Source organism: Ailuropoda melanoleuca, chromosome 1 (assembly GCF_002007445.2).
Source record: "Ailuropoda melanoleuca isolate Jingjing chromosome 1, ASM200744v2, whole genome shotgun sequence".
Classification (NCBI taxonomy): Eukaryota; Metazoa; Chordata; class Mammalia; order Carnivora; family Ursidae; genus Ailuropoda; species Ailuropoda melanoleuca.
The window spans coordinates 63,656,429-63,670,744 of record NC_048218.1 but is presented as its reverse complement, the minus strand read 5'-3'; the positions used below and the strand labels follow the sequence as shown (position 1 = coordinate 63,670,744).

Sequence of the window (14,316 nt, the reverse complement as noted above, 5' to 3'; positions counted from 1 at the left end):
CTAGAGTTAAGAGTCTCTTATGGTTTGCCTCCCTCTCTGTTTTTATCTTATTTTATTTTTCCTTCCCTTCCTCTATGTTCTTCTGTTTTGTTTCTTAAATTCCACATATGAGTGAAATCATATGATATTTGTCTTTCTCTGACTGACTTATTTCACTTGGCATAATACCCTCTAGTTCCATCCCTGTTATTGCAAATGGCAAGATTTCATTCTTTTTGATGGCCAATATTCCATTATGTGTGTGTGTGTGTGTGTGTGTGTGTGTGTGTATTTATTACATCTTCTTTATCCGCTTACACTGTTGGTGGAAATGTAAACTGGTGCAGCCACTCAAGAAAACATTATGGAAGTTCCTCAAAAAGTTAAAAATAGAACTACCCTATGGCCCAGCATTTGCACTACTATGTGTTTATCTAAAGGGTACAAACATAGTGATTTGAAGGGGCACATGCTCCCCAATGTTTATAGCAGCAATGTCCACAATACCCAAAATATGGAAAGAGTCCAAATGTCCACCGAAAGATGAATGGATTAGTTCTTATTAGCTTTTTTTTCCATTTGAGTATAGTTGATATATAGTGTTACACTAGTTTCAGGTGTACAACTTAGTGACTTGATAAGTTTCTACATTATGCTATGTTCGCCGCAAGTGTAGCTACCATCTGTCCCGTTACATCACTACTTTAATATCATTGACTATATTCCTTATGCTGTGACTATTATTCTTTTATTATTATTATTATGTTCAGTAAGGCAACATAGAGTACATCATTAGTTTTTTGATGTAGTGTTCAACGACTCATTAGTTGCACATAACACCCAGTGACTATTATTCTTATGATGTATTTATTCTGTAACTGGAAGCCTCCATCTTCCCCTCATCCGTTTTGCCCAACCCCCATCCTCTCTGGCAATCATCAGTTTGTTCTCTGTATTTATAGATCTGATTCTGCTTTTTGTCTGTTTTATTAGCTTTAGGAAGTATCAGATTTGGGGACAGAGGTGAAGGACATTCATTTTTGACAAGAATATACACAAAATATTTAATCTATAGATAAATCTTCCAAAGCTACATTTTTCCTAACCATCACTGTTAATGACTCCCTAGTATGCCACTGAGAGATAATATTGCAATTTACTTAACTATTCTCTGAGTATTGGCCATATAAATTGTTTCTTAGTTTTGCTATTATATACAGTGTGTCAGTACGTGGTATTAGACCTTAAACCTTGCCATGTTTAAAATTATTTCCTTGGGATAGACTCTCAGGACTGGAATGTGTGGATAAAAGGGTATATAAATATTTTTGTGCTTGAGAGAGAATATCTAACGCCGGAAAGAAAATAACTTACCAGTTACTAGAATATAATTGGTGTCACTATCCTCTAATATTTAGGAGCATGAAAAATGAGGCAAATATCAGAAAGTTATTTAGTGGGCAAAATAACAGACTAAAGGAAATATTATTGGATTATGCAGAGTTTAAGTCAGACTATGGTATGTAGGCCACATCAATCTCTTACTCCTAGCCTCAGTATTGATATACTTTGGGGGCTCAGATTATTGCTGAAAATAAACTACACATCTCAAGATTTCTATTTTTCTGGGAAGAATTCTTTGACTTCCCTGTGCTAGACGAGTCTCTGTCATGTGGTTACTTTCAGCATCCACCAGCTGAGAAACAAAGTGTCAGAGGAGCATGACAGTCTCAAGAAGAAGGAGATGGAATCAGGGCCCAAAGCATCCCATGGGTATGGAGGTCGGTTTGGGGTGGAAAGAGACCGAATGGACAAGGTAAGTTGAAAGGAAGTTATTTGCTTAAAGACAAAAGATAGATTGATTCATTTATTGGAATTATGGTTTAAAACTTATTCTAAAGTACAGTATGGTTTGGCCTTTAAAATAGAATGTCCACATATTATTTGTATCATTTTTTCCTGATTTCAACACATAAAATATAGATGGTGGAAAACAGGATTTAAAAATTTAAAAGGGGTGGCTCACAGTAGGCCCAACCACACTGTAACTCCTAGACTGAGGAGACAGGGTCACAATTAGAGAAGGAAAAAATATGTTTTAAAATCATTTACTGCTTTCTTTGTATATTATGTTGGTGTTGCAACTTCTCATTATTTTCTTTACTGTTCTTTTTGTATATATATGATACCTTATGTGCACATATGAAAAATATTGATGTGAACTTATTTATTAGATGCCTTCAAATATGAATATTGTTTTCCATTATCGATTAGCTACTATAGAAGTATGATAAAAATGCTTGTATTATAAATCGTAGTTTCCATTGATTTTCCTAACCTCAAAGATAGAGATATATGCCTATAACAAAAAACATTTTATCTCCAAGGAGGAAAAAATATATCCAGTGAAAGCCGTTAGTTCACCCTCAAGAAGGGTTTTGTTTTGTCATTGTGTTAAGTGCAACATAGGCTTATATTCTCCACAAAATTCCTAGGAAAAAACTAAAATAGATAAACATTCATTCATTCTTAAATTCACAAGCAAATCTGACCTACACAGGCCTAAAAATATTGTAAAATGAGTTCCTGGGAACTCATACAGGGCACTGTTTCACATCAGTCTCTGTACTGATAATACTTATCCCAGCATGAGCTTGGGAATACAGGAGGGAGGAGAAGCTTTTTAATTTCTTCTTAGTTGAGATTCTGCAAGGTATCATTATTTGGTTTGAAGTACTACCCAAGTTCCAGATTATTAAAGTACCCATATCTAAATATTGGAAGAGAGATCGTTTTCAAAACCAAATAGAAAGTAAAACTATAGATGGAGGAAAATGTGGAGGGGAATAGGGAAGTTAACATGCCCTCTTGAACTACTTGCAGTATTGTCTGCCAACCCCCTTTGGTGCAGAGTCAGTCACTGTTAAATATCAGGGCTCAGTTGGCTCTTCTGAAATTTGATGGACACCCAGGCACAAAGATCCAGAAAAAAAGCATCTGGCTGTTTTCGTGAAACATACGATCTCAGCTGCAGCATTAAGTCAGTTCCCTTTGATCTCTCTTCAGTAACTACCTCATTCTATTTTGACCCATAAATCCCTCGTTTTTAGCTTTCTTTTTGTTTCTGGTTTAAACACTGTTCTGTCTACCTCGTCTCTATCCCTGGGGTTCCCAGTCCATCCTATAGAAGTTTCCTGAATGATGGGCTCCTAATGGTATGAAAGAAGACTTAGGATGTGCCAGCCTCCAGAAAAAGTAACCTTGCTCTCCCCTTACCACATCCTGCTTGTGTGATACACTGGTGGAGGCTATGAGGCTGGCCCAGAATGGAATTCCTGGTGTTCTTACATCCCAACCCATGTCTGTATCATTTTTTTTTCCAAAACTTTATTTAAATTCAAGTGAGATCACATATAGTGTAGTATTAGGTTCAGGGGTAGAATGTAGTGATTCATCAGTTGCATGTAACACCCAGTGCTCATTACATCAAGTACCTTCCTCAATGCCTGTCACCCAGTTACCCCGTTCCCCACCCCCTCCCCTCCAGCAACGCTCAGTTTGTTCCCTATATTTAAGAGCCTCTTATGGTATCATTTCATTGTTTATGGTCATTTTTGTCTTTCCTAGAGTGCCGTGGGCCATGAGTATGTTGCTGAGGTGGAGAAGCACTCTTCTCAGACTGATGCTGCCAAAGGCTTTGGGGGCAAATATGGAGTTGAGAAGGACAGAGCAGACAAGGTAAGTCTCTCCCTGTGCTACCCAGCGCAAATTACGTGGGATTTACCAACCCTCACCATTGAAGTTGGGTCTACGCTTGTCCTATGGAAAGACAGGGCAGTGGACTCAGAAGGGTCCTTCATGAGGATAGCCACCATAAACTTCCTTAGCAAGTTCCTTGGTGCCACTTTGCGAGGCCGCATGCTGAGCTGAATAGTGTTCATTTAAATGAGACAAATATTCTCAAACTCTGTTTAGATAAGGAATCCGTCAAACCATTGATTTTTATTATAGCTTTTCGCATGAAGAAAGAAGAGGGAAATTTCAAAGCTCTTTTGGCCAAACGTCAAAATGTTATAATTATTTATGCCTTTCGGGAGAACACAGATGTTAGCTTAAGTATTATTATCGCAGCAGCAAACAATCAAGTAAAACAACAAATTCGGGTTATAATGTTTTTAGAAGGTAAAGGTTACTTTTCACAGGATATAGTACCAAATCCCTGAAGTCCAAGGTTTTAAAGACTCCTTTGTGCAAAAAAAAAGAAAAGAAAAGTAGTTTTTAAAAGAGAAGAAAAAGCACAGTACAATTAAAATTATAAAGTAGTCGGGAGAGTACTATTGATAACTCATTAATGTTCTCATTTCACACCTGAGTAGATCAGACTCCTTTTTTAAAAAAAAATTATTTCTTTATTTTAGAGAGCGTGTAGGGTGGGGCAGAGAGAGAGAGGGTCCCAAACAGACTCCACACTGAGCCCAGAGCTCCAGCTCACGACCCTGAGATTGCGACCTAAGCTGAAACCAAGAGTCAGATGCCCAACCAACAGCACCACCCAGGCACCCTAGATCACTCTTTATTTTGTTTTTTATGGTGCAGAATAGTTTCTCTTCCCTTGTAACTGCAAACAGGAGGACATTTTCTTCACAGCTAGCTGAGATTTTCTTTTTATCTGCAGTTGTTAATTAGGTGGGCCTGAATCCCTAAAGCTGAGTGTTAGAATGTTATTTGTGTTGAGGGGGGTGCAGAAAAGTTCAAAAGTACTGTAAGGAAAAGGAAAAACATGGAAGGTAATTTTTTAAGGCAGTAATGGAATATGGAACATGGAATGTTCTCTAACCTTCCATCTTGCCCTTTGCCTGTTCTCATTGTTCTTTCTTTCATCTACTTCTTGAGATAATCACCTAAACAATCAGTGTGTCATGTAAATCAAGAAACAATACATACCGATAGCTCTTGAGATGCAAAATCTAGTCTTGCTTAGAGACCCATAGGTACTGAGCTAGATGGGGATCCAGCTGTGTGATGTTAGGTATTGGCCAACATATCCAGTCCTGGAGCAGCTAGGATCTCCCAGTTGCCTCTCATTCCATCAAAACACATCTCTGGGTTTCCACTGCCACTCAGGCAAAGAGAAGAGGAATAGTATAATTAATTAGGAATGGGATAATATTTCTTACACGCGCATAGTGTTTTATAATTTACAAAGCACTTTTCTAGCTATTATCTCATTTTAGTTTCATGAGAGTTTGGAAGAAAAGCACTAATTTACCGACTGACACAGTGCAAACACTTTATACACCTAGCCCCATTTAGTAGTACTCACAATATCCCAAACAGAAGGGTCATTTCTCCCATTTTATAATTGTGCAGGTTTACCTATTTTCACTTGGTATTTGAGGAGAAATACATAAGTATTTCTAAGTAACATAAAGAACATGCCTAAAGTTAAACAACTATAAATAGGGAATGTTGGGGTTGGGGTTGGGGTTTGAATCTGGGGCTATGACCATACAGAACCCATGTTCACGGCTTTGCAGCACCCTGCCGCTGCACTAGCCTGTCAGGTCAGAGTGCTCCTCTGTTTCTGGGTTAAACTGCCATTCTGAGTCCTGAACTCTTGTAAACTAGCCTCTGGCCTGAGCTAGGGGTAAGGGTATGTGAGGCAGGGGAAAACTGTCAGCTCCAATTCTAATCAATCCACTCTCCTTTTCTGTGTAGTCGGCAGTTGGCTTCGATTACAAAGGAGAAGTGGAGAAACACGCATCTCAGAAAGGCAAGGACCCTGCACTTCCACCTCAGCAACCTGATTGACCTGTTCTGCTTACACTTCACCTCCCAGCAGCTGTCATCAACTCCCTTTAGTTCCACGATGTAGTTCCCCACTATTTTATTTATTTTTATTTGTTTTTTTAAAGATTTTATTTATTTGAGAGCAAGGGAGAGCATGAGGCGGGGTAGGGGGGAGGGCAGAGGGTAAGGGAGAAGCAGGCTCGCCTCTGAGCAGGGAGCCCAACGTGGGCTCAATCCCAGGACCCTGGATCATGACCTGAGCCAAAGGCAGATGCTTAACAAGCTGAGCCACCCATTTATTTTTAAATCCAAGCATGTACTTGCTTCTTTCTTCTTTATCTCTTTCTAGGAGATTGATCAAATTTTCTTTAGTTCCCCCTTTCCCTCTAATGGACTGAAAATAAGTTATTCTACTCCTTTATTTTGGGAAGTAATTCCTAAGTTTTAACATTCATCTTTCACTTAAGTTTAAAATTAATCACTGTCTCTTCCTAGTAATAAAGGAAATGTAGAATAAGTTAATTATGTTCCTTGTACATCCTACATTCTTAGTGCCAACTGGCCAATTGTTGCTCAGTATAAGGATTCCATGTGTTTTTAAACCCCACAAAAATGAATCATTATTATTATTTAGTGAATACTTATTTAAATTGACCAACGTATTTATCAAGTTCCTGGTGCATCACTGCTTATTGTGTCTCACTGTTTCCTCCTTCCTTCGATTTCCTTCTTACTAAGGTGTATCCTTTGATAAATCTTCCTGTGAGAGCTTATGAAAGAACTCCCAGGCTTTGTCTGGAAAATACATTTTGTTCCATCCTTCATTGTTATTTTCCCTTCATCACTTTGAAGGTATTTCATCCTCTTTGGCATCTCTCTTGTGTAATCTAACCATCATTCCTTTGTAGGTAACATGTTTTGTCTCTCTGTTCTGTTTGTTGTTGTTGTCGTTGTTTTTTCATGAAAGGCTTTCTTTTTGTCTCTGAATTTTCAAGTATCATCAGGATATATGTAGGTGTTGGATCTATTTCTCTTATCCTACATGGGACTTATTGATCCTCTTCAACCTGAGAAATAACTTCCATTATGGAAAGTCTCAGGCATGTTTTCTTTGGATAGTGCCTCTCCTCCTTTCTCTTTTGTTCCTTTTTCTGGAACTCATATTGATGCATATTGAAACTTCTCATTCTCATTTGGATATCTCTCTTTTATTTTTTTAGAAGATTTATTTATTTATTTTAGAGACAGAGGGCAGGGGTAAGGGGCAGAGGGAGAGGGAGAGAGGGTCTTTTTCTTTTTTAAAAAGATTTTATTTATTTGACAGAGAGAGACACAGTGAGAGAGGGAGCACAAGCAGAGGGAGAGGGAGAAGCAGGCTTCCCACTGAGCAGGGAGCCCGAAGCGGGGCTTGATCCCAGGACCCTGGGGTCATGACCTGAGCCAAAGGCAGATGTTTAACAACTGAGCCACCCAGGAGCCCCTAGGAGACAGAGTCTTAAGCAGGGTCCACACCCAGAGCAGAGCCCAATGCAGGGCTTGATCTCATGATTCTGAGATCATGACCTGAGCCAAAATCAAGAGTCAGATGCTTAACCAGCTGAGCCATCCAGGTTCCCCAGCCATATGGTCTATCTTGGTGAATGTTCTATGTGCATGAAAAAAGTATGTTCTGCAGTTTTGGGATATAATGTTCTATAGATGTCAGGTTTTGTTAGTTGATAACGTTCTTTGGGCCTTCTATAATTTTATATTCTTTTTGTCTAAACATTCTATCAATTAATGTAAGAGGAGTGTTAAATTTCTATTTAGGATCACAGATTTTTCTATTTCTCTTCCTGTTTCTGTTAATTTTTACTTCATGAGTTTTGATTCTGTTGATAGGTTATACCAGCATTTCTATTCCTCATTAATGATGATTTGTTCTCTTATTATTGTGTTATATCTCTCTTGTCTCTTATAATGCATTTTCTATTGAGTTCTACTCTGTCTCATATTCCTGCCATCTTTCTGATGCTTATTCTTTCTGTGCTCTATATTTTTTCTAGATCAGCATTAATTTCTCAGCTTAGAATTCCTGTGTAATATAAGTGGTATAGAACTGGATATTTGCATTCTACATATTGGAGTTTCCAAGTCCCATAGGTAAAATTTCCCCCTACCAAATGTTGAACAAACTACAACCCCCCTCACCATTTCCCTAGACAAACGAGTAGGATTTTTCTAGAACTCTTTTATAGGAGTGGGTAGACTACAATTTCTTGTTCCCCAGTCCCCTGTTCTTGTATAAGAAAGCTGACCTTAGATCCTAATCCCTAGGTACTAAATTTGGGACTTAAAACACCTTTGGGTTTTCTGAGTCAGCTCATAAATACCCTCATCTCTACTGCTTTGATTCATCTATTTGCTCTGGAGGCCGGATTTTTTTCTTATCTCTTGAGCTTCACTATTAAGAAAAAAAGATTATTATATTTTAGCAGACATTGCTAAGTATTTATATGGGAGTAGAGACAGGCATAAATTTCATATATATCTGCCTTTTTTCTCCTAAAAGTCTCTCTACACTTACCCCTTCCTTGAAGAAGGGAGATAATTGAAATGATCTTCTCATCTTGGTGTGGAAGTAAAGAAGGAGAGGAAAGGAGTGAACAATGTTGAATTAAAGCTTACAAAAGATGGCTTAGGATGCTTTCTCTTTAATCCACCTGGATTCTATCCCTGCTGCCTTCCCAGGCCCCTATCCCTCTGCACCCATTCCTCCTGACTTCCCTCTTCCACAGCACCTTCCTGTGGGCTAAGAGTGCGCTCTTATGACTACTCCTTCCACCATAGATTACTCCCATGGCTTTGGAGGCCGCTACGGGATAGAGAAGGATAAACGGGACAAGGCAGCTCTGGGATATGACTACAAAGGAGAAACAGAGAAACACGAGTCCCAGAGAGGTGAGTTGGGTTGGAGAGGAGGGAGGTCACACAGTAGCATAGAGCCCTCCTTCCTTCCTTTCTGGAAGTTGACAGAGAGGACCCAGAACACAGACGTGCAGATGTGCAGTGGAGGTGGTGGTCTAAAGGGTAAGTGTATGTATGTGGGGGGAGAAACCAGGAGGATGGAGAGGAAAACAGCAAGATTAGGAGAAGGACAGAGGATGCCAAAGAGAAGGGGTCACTGAGAAAAGGGTAGAGACAGGCTGGGCGATGACAAGTGGGTGATTTGGCTATGAGTCTCACAGGCCCCTCTGCCTCACAAGGACAGAGAGGTCTCTCTTCCCTGGGACACATAGAGGATGGCTGGAAGGCTCTCCTTATTTTTTCCCATTTCTTCCTTTATATTCCTTCCTTTTCTGTCACTCCTCTCTTTTTACCTTTCCCCCTTCACATCTCTTTCCTGTCTATTCCCTCTCAGTCCTTTTCTGTCTCTTCCCATCCATGCTTCTCTCTATCCTCTGATTCTCATACTTCCTCGTCCATCTCTGTTTTCCACATTCCTGTCTTCTGGTCTTTCTTCCCGTGATTCCTCTACCTACACATTCCTGGCATTTTAACTCTTCTTATGACTCTGAAAACTTTTTGTCCTGCAGATTATGCCAAGGGCTTTGGTGGTCATTATGGAATCCAGAAGGACCGAGTGGATAAGGTAAAGCACAAACACACCGATGTCTTTAGAAGAGGTCCCTAAACTGCACCTGAAGTACATTGAGATAGGAAAAGCTAAGCGTCCTGAGCTATCATCCTACACTCCCCATTGACTGCCTCAGCATCTACTGGGCAAGTCTTCTGCATCCTAAGCTTTAACTAAGGAGAGTGGAGGGAGTCAGAGAGAGACAAACACAAACTTAAGGGAAAGATGATGTTTGAAATTTCATTGATTGCTAGGCATTGCTTAACTCAATCTATAATCTCTTCCATTCCATTCACATCAGTTCTTCTTCATGCATTGGCTGAGGCCCTGCTACATTCTAGGCAACTAGAGATTCTAGGTATACTGACCTTTCAAAAAGGAGAGCTGAGCCCACCAGTTTAGAACTTCTTTACCCCTCTCTGCCACAAAATAACAATATTGGATACCTTGTTTAACTATTGAGCATCAAATGGTCAGGGATACCTCCTATAAGGCCCTAAACCCCAATACTGACTTTGGGTCATTACCATTCCCTTCTCCTCCCCACACTGCATATACTCTTCTCCTCCTCCTTGCAGAGTGCTGTTGGCTTCAATGAAATGGAGGCTCCAACCACAGCTTATAAAAAGACAACACCCATAGAAGCTGGTGAGTCTTAATAATTCCTATTCTCTATGTTCCTCAACCACCTTTCCCTTCTAATTCTTTCTCATGCCTAGACTACCTCCTCCATGCCTTTGGCCACCTAGACTAGCCGAGATAGACTTGACCCTGCCCATATATTTCCAGATTCTCTCTCCTAAAACAAACAAACAAAAAACCCAAAAAACAAAAAACTAGGTTAAGTGGATGGAGAGATAGAGTGACATTAGGAAGGAACTATAAGCAGAGAACACAGGGAGGGAGGGATAGGGAGCCATTTGAGAATAATACAGAAGGATAAGAGCTTGGGGTGGGGGAGGAGAGGATGGATGGTGGTCAGAGAGCATACAGATTTAAGGAATGTAGATAGGGAAGGATGCTAGTTAGGGGAGCAAGGCTTATAACTCGAAAAGGACGAGAGTCTGAGATGGCATGGCCTGGCTATATGGAAGTCTGGGCTTTAGGGCTACATCCTCCTTCTATAATCCCCTTGTTCCTCCATTAGTACCTCTTTACCTTTCCTCTCATGAGTACCTCTCTGTCTGCTCTCTGCCTGGATATTTAACCAATTCCTTTTCTTCCTTCAAGTGCCATCACACACCCCCACCCGTGACCCAAGATGATCCTAATTCTTCTTGCCTGTGTCTGCAGCTTCTAGTGGTGCCCGTGGATTAAAGGCAAAATTTGAGTCTATGGCTGAGGAGAAGAGGAAGCAGGAGGAAGAAGAAAAGGCACAGCAGATAGCCAGGCAGCAACAGGAGAGAAAAGCCCTGATAAAGATGAGCCATGAGACTCAGCAGCCAGTGGACACTGTGAGGGAGCCTCAGGTGCCAGCCCCATTGCCCAAGAAAATCTCTTCAGAGGTGAGTGCTTGGCCTTCTAGGGTTCACGTCCAGGATTCCTTGCCCAGATAGGCGCCTAAGGAGTCCAAATCATTGATAGAAAATAAGGCACACCATACAGTACATCATTAGCTTTTGATGTAGTGTTCCATGATTCATTGTTTGTGTATAACACCTAGTGCTCCATGTAGTACATGCCCTCCTTAATACTGTATGGTGACTAACATATATAATAAAAAAAGAAAAAAGAAAAAAAAAGGAAAAGAAGGCACAGGCCTCCCTGGTGTTAGGCAAAGTCTAAAACTGCTGTCTCTGTCTTCAGGAAGATTTCAGTCTGAGTGATTGGGCCTCATGTATATCAAAATGTTAGGAGGGAAAATCCCAGATTTACATAAACCAAGATTTGCATATTTGGCTGTGCAGCCAGTCATTGTTGCAGGAACAAGAGGAAGGAGCTAGCACTTCAGATTCAAGCCCATCTTGAGGGGTGATTGATTTGGATTAGCAGAGACAGGAAGGGGTGTTCCAGATCAGTATAAGAGAGAAGAGGGAGGTTTGCATACTTACAAGAGAGAATGCTTTATTCTCCCCAGGCCTGGCCTCCAGCAGGGAGCTGTCCATCATCAGAGCCTGGGCCTGTGAGAACCAGTAGGGAACACCCAGCACCTGCCCTGCCCTTGAGGCAGAATCCCCCAGAGGTAAGTAGAGCCCCAAAGATTCTCTGCCCCTTTCCCATCTCCTCATGTCCTAGGAAGGTGGGCTATATGAAGTGACCAACCATCCTGGTTTGTCTGATAATGTCCTGGTCTTAGCACTGAAAGTCTTGCATTCTGAGGGCCACCCAATCCTGGGCAGAGCAGGACCGTTGGTCATCCTACGTGTGGAATTCCCAACAATGTGTTTTTGCTTCAATGTTTTCCTGGTCATTCAAGGAATCAGACTTGCTTTCCATTTCCCTTTCCTCACACCCCTTACATTTCCCTCCTATCACCTCTTGGTAGGTGTTTTGAGTAAATGGGTATGGGAGGAGGTCAAGGAATGAAGATGGATAAAAGACTGGGTTCCCTAGGAGACACTATTAGATGGAGGCTAGGATAGAGGGTAGAAGTGGTAGGATGGTGATGGGGGGGGCGGGGTCTTAGCAGTAGTCCTCCATTGGGAGGTTTTAGAGAGGCAGCTCCTGGTGGGTGGAAGTTGCTCTGATCCACACCGTCTTTTCTCAGGAGGAGCCCCCAGCTTTGCCTCCCAGGACTCTGGAAGGCCTGCAGCTGGAGGAAGAGCCAGTGTATGAAGCAGAGCCTGAACCTGAGCCTGAGACTGAGAATGACTATGAGGATGTTGGAGACATGGACAGACATGAGGAGGATGGTGAACCAGATGGGGACTATGAAGATGTGCTCGAAACTGAGAATCCTTCTTGTCCCTCCACTATGGCTGGTGAGTGGTGGCGGAGAAACAGCTCCTGAATTGGGTCTAGTCCAGGGGAGGGCAAGAGGAAGAATTGTCCCGTTACCCACAAGGACAAGTTTTCCTTCTCCATGTTGGTGAGACTATGTTTATATCTCTCATTATGCAGCATCATCTGGTTACCCAGCTGGGACTGGAGCAGGGATCTCAGCTATAGCACTGTATGATTACCAAGGAGGTAGGTTTGGAGTGGCCTGAGGGGTCTGGTGCCTGGAGGCCCTTACTATGAGAGAGGGAGATGGATTCTGGGGGCCAGGGAAGGACCCGCCCTGGCATCAAGAACAGCCCCTTTCCCTCCCTGAGATTTACAGTGGGCACAAGAATGGAAGGGTTACTGTTTAACCATCCTAATGTTCCCTCAATTGCCTCCCCAGAGGGAAGTGACGAGATTTCCTTTGATCCTGATGACATCATCACTGACATTGAGATGGTGGATGAAGGCTGGTGGCGGGGACGTTGCCACGGGCACTTTGGACTCTTTCCTGCAAATTATGTCAAGCTCCTCCAGTAACTGGCCTTCCCTGTCTTCTGCACTATGACTTCCCATATCCAAAGTGGTTCTGCCTCCACCCATGCCCCATTCCTGCTCCAAGTGTCATGAGTTGCCTGATATTCTAGACAGACTTTCCCTCTCCACTAGGGGTTGGTGCAGAGACAGCATGAGGAACGGGTCTCCTTCCCCTGTGTCCTCTCTACCATAGATGAACTCATGGACATTTATCTTGTGGTCCTTCTTCCTTCCCCATGAATGCTCCCTCAAATACCCCAAGTACTGCCTTGCTCCATTTGTGAGCTCTGAGCTTCCTGGTTTGCTTACAAGGGAAGGCATGTCTAGATTGCCTGGTTTGCCTGGCTGTGCTATTTGCCCACTTTCCTCTTATGTGGAGAAATTTTTTTAATCTCTCTGTTCAGTCTTAAATCAGAAATAAAGTGGGACTATGATTCATTTCTATGCTGAGGTAAATGGTACTTTTTATGTAGCCCTCAATGGCCCTACTCCTTGTGGCTCCAATTCTCTTTCCCTCTTTCAGGCATATCTAGAAGACTCCCTCCTGCCACTGCCCATTGCCCTGCACCCTGGATATCAAGGGTTGGGCCTTTTCCTTAGACTGTACTTAAACCCAATCCAAAACAGATTGACCTGGAAAATGGCAGTAAGGTGGGGGGCCAGGGAACCAAGAAGTGTCTATAATAAGGCAGTTCAACTTGTTTTGGCTTCAGCAGTTGTGAGAGGCCAGCCACCTTCTGCCTGGGAATAATGACTACATTCTTTTAAGACATGATTCTTGAGGAAGATTGAAAGGAGGAAAAGGGAGATTTGGCCAATAAAAAAAAAGACTAAAGCTAAAGGACTATGGGCTTCAATGAGGTGTTAAGAGGATTTAGGGTCAGAGACAGAAGCCTCTACTAGAGAAAATTCAGGCTTCCTTATAGCTGGATGACTGAAACTGATGAGGAAATTTATGAACATTCTGTGTAGTCCAAGGCCAAGGCTGATAGGAAAAGAGGTAAATACATTTGCATAGTTAGTAGTGGGCAAAAAGTGAATCACCAAGCAAATTATGGGGGTGAGAAAGAATGAGAGGCCCCAGACCTTTGGGTCCAGCGAGGTCTGATAGGAGAACCTAGGCAAAATCAAAATAAAAGTCAGGGATATGGGGCAAAGATGAAGAAAACTGTGGGATCAAGGAGGAGCTAGAATTAGTGTCTGAGATCCATAATTGCTCTAGGACTTCATGAAGTTGGTGAGCTCCTCATGTGACTAGAGCACTGCATCCCTCAGGCCAGTTCCTTGGTTTTTCTTAAAGACACGCGCTCTTTTGTTTTTGCAATGACCTCTGTGCCAGTGAGTCACAAATATGTCTTTAGACCTAACTTACAAGACTCACCCAGGTAGCCTTCCAGAATACAAAACAGCTTTTATTTCTGCTTCTAGAAACATTGGGATTTCCAGCATCCAGAGGCAAGTCACCAGAGATA

The 14,316-nt window shown here is 41.8% G+C and overlaps 1 protein-coding gene across 1 annotated transcript in view; it reads left to right on the top strand.

Moving 5' to 3' along the window:
• Window positions 1-13,294, top strand: part of HCLS1 (hematopoietic cell-specific Lyn substrate 1) — a 25,352-nt gene extending 12,058 nt beyond the window's left edge. Inside the window, exons 4-14 of the mRNA XM_011236728.3 lie at window positions 1,666-1,795; window positions 3,607-3,717; window positions 5,698-5,752; window positions 8,599-8,709; window positions 9,345-9,400; window positions 9,964-10,033; window positions 10,679-10,890; window positions 11,463-11,567; window positions 12,093-12,306; window positions 12,446-12,514; window positions 12,711-13,294. Coding sequence (XP_011235030.2) covers window positions 1,666-1,795; window positions 3,607-3,717; window positions 5,698-5,752; window positions 8,599-8,709; window positions 9,345-9,400; window positions 9,964-10,033; window positions 10,679-10,890; window positions 11,463-11,567; window positions 12,093-12,306; window positions 12,446-12,514; window positions 12,711-12,847 — 1,270 coding nt within the window. The 3' untranslated portion in view covers window positions 12,848-13,294. The remainder of the gene's footprint in view (window positions 1-1,665; window positions 1,796-3,606; window positions 3,718-5,697; window positions 5,753-8,598; window positions 8,710-9,344; window positions 9,401-9,963; window positions 10,034-10,678; window positions 10,891-11,462; window positions 11,568-12,092; window positions 12,307-12,445; window positions 12,515-12,710) is intronic.
• The last annotated feature ends 1,022 nt before the right edge of the window (window positions 13,295-14,316 follow it).